The sequence below is a fragment of the Carassius carassius genome, chromosome 27 (genome assembly GCF_963082965.1).
Source record: "Carassius carassius chromosome 27, fCarCar2.1, whole genome shotgun sequence".
NCBI lineage: Eukaryota > Metazoa > Chordata > Actinopteri > Cypriniformes > Cyprinidae > Carassius > Carassius carassius.
Genome location: NC_081781.1, coordinates 21,640,747 through 21,647,000, shown reverse-complemented (window position 1 = coordinate 21,647,000; position 6,254 = coordinate 21,640,747). Strand labels below are relative to the sequence as shown.

Here is a 6,254-nt window from a genome sequence, read left to right as displayed (position 1 = left end):
ATGGCGGTATACCCCTCAAAATCCACTTTTCTTAGGATATAATTTTTTGTCTAGTAATTTGAATGTTCGAAAGGAGATGCAAAGAAATTACACATTGCTGGGAGTTAGATTTTTTAGAATCACTTATTTGCTTTAAAAAGTATTTTAAAATGTCAATGACGTCATACAAATCGTACGACCAGAGATACTGCTTTACGGCAATTGACGTCACTTTGGTGCTTTCAGAGAATGTCTATGGTGCTTTCCAGAGCCGTTGAAAAATTTATTATTTAACGGCTCTGGTGCTTTCGTGCTCTGCGCTTTCTTTTCTCTCGAGGCATCGACAACACAGCTGACACAGGTAAATACACGTGCTAGAAGAGTTTTTGTTTTGTTGTTTTGAAAGACCACGCCGAAAATACACACAATGGCTTTGACAATTAACACAGTCCACATGGGTTACCTTTTTTCGTCCTTGGGAAATGAGAAATAGGACATCCCTTGCCCACTATTAGAACAATTTATCATTGCACACCTGGAGGCATTTATTTCCTTTTTCAATTTTTATTGATATTTAGCACTATTGAGCGTGACATTTGTTTGTGTTTTTTTAAAAGGTGGCAATACTATACCATATGTATCCAGTGTTTCTTAACACAAGAATAACACAACAAGTACTCAAATTCAATTTATTTTCCGTGTAAATTTCACAGTACATACATAACAATAGGCAGATAAAAGTGCCAGCAACCAAAAAGTTGCTGCGTTGAAAAGAAAAACTTGGGCGAAAAAGTCCGCCTTAACATTCTGATCCCGCTTATTCTGATTCGGATGCCATTAAGCGGTATCTCTGGTCGTAATCAGTCCTTCACTGACCAATCAGCGTTCATTAGCAGAATGCTAGCGTGTTATGGGCAATAACAACTCAACCTGTAAGAAATCGAAAGGACATAAGTACTCAAGTACTTTCGACCTATAACCCATGTTGAACTTGCAAAACCTACAATCAGATCTGAGATTTCTCAACGGCAATCGGGTGAAAGGGACAAATTTAGCCATCTAGCCCCATAGACTACCATTCATTTTGCACTCATGGCAATCGCCCCCAGTGGAACTCTGGTGGAACTGCAACCAAAATTCGGTACAATAGGACTTAATAGGGAGTGGGAAGGCTCTCCGTAGATGGGCTCTGGTATAAGTTTCAGACATGATATGGACTCTGACAAGTTAAATTATATATTTGACTAATTTAAACCATGCGTAAAACTACACGTCTGAATAACTCTGATATACGGTATGCATTTATTTTAAAACCCACTAAATTATAATGAAGGTTTGCACCGTTTTATTGTACTTTTATCTTTTTTTGTTGTTGTTGTTGTTGTCATTAATTTAATTTAAGCATTCATATTGTGCCAGGAATTAAACAATGGTCATCTCTAACATAATAAAGTTATACTAAACGTCTTGGTTTTTAATATAGGCTACTTATTGTTTGTTACATATTTACATATAAACCTAAACGGTCAGATTAAAGCTACCGTAGAACTGTTCCAACAAAAGTTACTATATTAAAGATTTTTTTAATTGCTTTGGCACAATTTCCACAATTAGTATTAATATCATAACAGATCATCATGAGTGCGCTTTTTGTCAAACATTTCAGCATATTTTCATTTGCACAAAATTAGAATCATCTATATAAATGTTTTATACACACTAACTGCCTTTTATAAAGCTATTATTATCAAACTTTTCATTTGCATGACTTCTCATTCAATTCAATACATTTGTCTATTATTGAATCAAACTCATCTTAATGCTTAATCAGTGAATAATTTGGTTAATCTATAAATTTAGATTCAATAGATATATAGTTTCTATAGAACGTGATTGCAATTTAAGGGATAACTAAATGCAATTAATTATTTTTTACACTAAAAGTGATTTATCTAAGATGATAACCACTATTTTGTAAGGGTGTGTGTGTGTGTGTGTGTGTGTGTGTGTGTGTGTGTGTGTGTGTGTGTGTGTGTGTGTGTGTGTGTGTGTGTGTGTGTGTTTGTGTGTAAACCCTATTATACGGGCACAAAATGTCCCCACAAAGATGTCCTTTTTTGGGTCCAATGAGAAAAACAATTATATTCCTAAGAGTGTTTAAGAGTGGGGTTAGTGTTGGGCGAGACAGTGTAAAAGCCATCACTCCTATGGAATTTCACCATAATAATAGAAATACCTGTGTGTGTGTGTGTGTGTGTGTGTGTGTGTGTGTGTGTGTGTGTGTGTGTGTGTGTGTGTGTGTGTGTGTGTGTGTGTGTGTGTGTGTGTGCATGTGTGTGTGTGCGTGTGTACACCTACTTACTGTAACCATATTCTGAGGACAAATTGGTTCCCAGAAGTAGCTAAGCAATGTGAGATATGCAAGTTAATGTAAGTGTATTTTATAACATGACATGAAAATGAATATTGCATTGTCTGCTCTTGAACTGATTGTTAAAAGTACTAAATTAAAAGAAGATCATACTGTTGTGTTTTGGCAATCATTTCAAATGTTCTCAATTCATATCACAATGGTCTTGATTATGTGGGATGAAAATAAAGTGACGTGACATACAGCCAAGTATGGTGACACATACTCAGAATTGATGCTCTGCATTTAACCCATCCAAAGTGCACACACACAGCAGTGAACACACACATTTATGCTGCACCACCCAGGAAGCAGTTGGGGGTTCAGTGCCTTGCTCAAGGGCGCATCAGTCGTGGTATTGCCAGCCCGAGACTCGAACCCACAACCTTAGGATTAGAAGTCAAACTCTCTAACCATTAGGCCACAACTTCCCCAAATATGTCATGAGATCCGGTTTTGTACTAAAAGTTTTGAACTACTACAGGGGAAAGATAATGTGATAATAGACATTAAATAAAGAATTGAAAATGGCAAAATGGTTTGAAGACCCATATATATTTATTATGATTTTAGATGCAATACTTACTGTGGTATTGTGGAAAACAACTATTGTTCCTGTATTTTTTTTTTTTTTTTTAAGCGCTAGTCCAGTTTTCTTTCCTTGTTCCAGTTGAAAAGTCAGTCATATTTTGCATAACCAACTTATGTGTAATATATCTGCTGTGTGCCTGTGGACAGAGCTCTGGAAAACAGAAGGACTATGAGTGTGTGGAGCTTGGTGATCTGGACAGAAAAGAGAAGACCCCACGCCGCATTATTCATTTCTCCAGCGGGGAGACCATGGAAGAATACAGTACAGATGAGGAGGAGGAAGACAAAACACAGAACGCAAAGAAAGACCTTCTGTCCTCCATAGACACAGTATGCGTGTTTGAACAAATGCAAAGAAGGATCCTTCGGTTCAGCCATTCTGTCATCATTTACCCATAATGTCATTCCAAACCTGTTATGTAGGATTGTTTTCTATACAATGAAAATATCAGAATAAGACTCTCTCTCTCCTTTTAGTCCAAGCTGGCTTGGGGCCCATATGTCTGGTTTCAGATGTGGAGAGCAGCTACATCCACTATATCTGGTAAGTCTGATTCAAAACTGAATAAATATTTAAATATAAATATTTTAAAAAATGCTCCAGATTAAAAATGTACTGTTTATGCTGAAGTATTTTGTTTGCACGTTAAAGCCAATATTTATCACAATTGCCTTCTTTCTGATATATTTTGTTACAGATTTGTTGCACAAGAAAAGTAGAAAAGTGTCCCGTCCAAACTGTTGCCATAGAGTTAGAAGCACACAGTTCTTCAGAATTTCATTGTAGGCTTAAATGTTAAGATTTGCAGTCATGGAAATGATCTGTTCATTCTGTTCATTAGACACTTTTGGCAATATAGTGTGTGTTTGTGTGTGTGTGTGTGTGTGTGTGTGTATTCTTTTTTTAATTTAGTACATTTATATCACTATACAAAAACTTTATACTACACAAAAACAATTCAATTGTATTTTATTTTATCACCTATCCACAATATTTAATTCCAAGCTTTATTAAATCAACAACAATCTTAGCTTTTCGTTTTGGAGAAAACTGTTAAAAAATCATATTCTGTGCACAGGCATAATAACAGAAATGTGTATAAAAGTGCCTGGGGATTTTTTTTTTCTTATGTATTTTTGTTTGTGTCTGTGCAATTAGCAGTTAAATCCTCCTCAGGCCATTGTGGACGATGTTAAACGATTATGACATGTTGGTTTTGATGTTTAATTCAAATATGCAAAACAGCATTTTCATTTAAACAGATATTTTCTTTAATCATTTGAAATCCACAAGAGCTTCACTAAGCACCTTAAAAAAGACAGACTTAAAAAAAACTGTATGGATGAATACATACACAAACATCCAACAATAATTAAAGCTAAAATGTATAAGAGCTTATTTCTCAGCCTTTATAATGCAACATATAAATATTCACATTCAAAATTTCATAACTATGTCAAATGCTGCCTGTCCCATCTCATAGCTTGTGACTACCTCGGTGAGCGAATGGCATCGCTTTTTGGCATCACCTCAGCTAAATGCCAGTATGCCATAGATGAATACAGCCGGTCAAAGTGGGAGGTACCGCAGTCCTTTATATTAGTATAATCACAATATCTATGAGTCAGAATTGTCACATGTGCCTGTTGTTGTTGTTTTCACAGAAGGAAGAGAGAGATAAAGATACACGGCTCACTGAAGAGGCAGAGCTCCTGTTTGGAGAGCAGCAAAATGATGAAGATGAGGATCCAAAGACTAACAGTACTCAAGTATCGGTGACCAATGAGCTGGACCTTCACCCTTCTTTTGCACCCACCACAGTTCACATCCCTGCTCTTGTTACTAGCACTTGATTACTAAAATAGTCTGTCATATAATTGTGGTTTAAACATTAGCCTCTATTCTTAAAAGCACTTATTACCACAGAGACATAATCAGGCTCTTATTATAAATATTATCTTGTGTCTTTGACTGCCTTAATGCACTGATCCTGGGCCAGTGAAACAAAATATACTGATCATGGTGCTAATGAGGAGATGAGCCAATTCTTTAGCCTCAGACCCAAAATGAATTCTTCTAGAAATGGAAATACACTACACTGAACATTTCTGTGTTTTTAATCTGTACAGAATGTAATGTATGTATTATTATTAGTGTTTTGAAGCGTACCCCACACTGAATTTCCAGTTTTTATTTAATATACTGGTAAAGCTCGATATTAGTCTTGTCATTGTTTACAATGAATCATTAAATGAGTTTTTTAAATCAATTGTATATATTTTTTTTACAATTTTGTGTTTAACACTAATAAAATACTACAGGATTATATCTTATGTGACTGTTTAGTAGTGTTATTTTAGTATTACTGAGATGCTAGGGGCCCAATCTACTAAACAGGGTAAATAAGGCTACTTTTACACAACAACAACGTGGTCAAAAATGGAAAAGTTTTTCTGTTTTAAAAAGTTTCATTTATACACAGCAACATTTTCAAAATGATTCGTGTTTACAGATATCTGCAAAAACGGCCATAAACGCTGTATTACTTATGCCAGGCCATTAGTTGGCGCTGTTATCTTGTTAGTAAACAGTACCTGTAGGGAAGTGACTATTATATGATGCGTCTCCGCTGTTGGTTGTAATATTGAAGTAAATCCACACTTTGCTGAAGAAGTGTTAGTAAACTCTTGAGCAGCAACAACAGTACCATTATTGTGTATGTTTGTTCGCGCTTGCCTTTAAAATCGACACGTACTACGCATGTGCATGACGTCACCGTTTTCAAAGATTCCCATATTAAGTGTTCACACGGAAACAATAATGGTGGCATTTCAAGAACTTGAACGTTGAAACCCGTTTTCAAAAATATGTGTTTTCAGTCACCAAAACGCTGTTGTCTTGTAAACGAACAGGCAAAACGCACAAAGAGTTTCGCATTTTTGGCTGACAACGTTGCCTTTCTAAACGGCCCCTTAGTGTGAGAGCCAATCATAAAAAATTTAAGTGGAAAGTTCTGCAGGTGATCAAATGATACATTTTTATATTATATTTTATTTCAGTTTATATTTATTTCAAGTAAATAATAATAATAATAATAATTGGTTTAGTTACCTATACGCATATTTTAAGTACATTTAAATCACTATACTTTTCTTATACTACACTGGAATTAAATTACAGAAAACTAGTTAAGCTGCTGAGAGAGTGACTGACATCTTTTTCTTGATTTTTTTTCCTTTTTGGATTGTCATGGAAATGCAATAGTACCAAATC

At 35.3% G+C, this 6,254-nt stretch overlaps 1 protein-coding gene across 1 annotated transcript; it reads left to right on the top strand.

Moving 5' to 3' along the window:
• On the top strand, positions 1-5,197 carry LOC132107435 (protein FAM177A1-like). Its single transcript, XM_059513643.1, has 5 exons — positions 1-6; positions 3,128-3,316; positions 3,458-3,524; positions 4,465-4,562; positions 4,646-5,197. The coding sequence occupies exons 1-5, from the start codon at positions 1-3 to the stop codon at positions 4,832-4,834; spliced, it is 549 nt and encodes a 182-aa protein (XP_059369626.1). The 3' UTR covers positions 4,835-5,197.
• The last annotated feature ends 1,057 nt before the right edge of the window (positions 5,198-6,254 follow it).

Coding starts and splice junctions, on each gene's coding strand:
- LOC132107435 (XM_059513643.1), top strand. Junction 3,525..4,464: donor AGCTACATCCACTATATCTG/GTAAGTCTGATT, acceptor CCCATCTCATAG/CTTGTGACTACCTCGGTGAG. Junction 4,563..4,645: donor ACAGCCGGTCAAAGTGGGAG/GTACCGCAGTCC, acceptor TTGTTTTCACAG/AAGGAAGAGAGAGATAAAGA.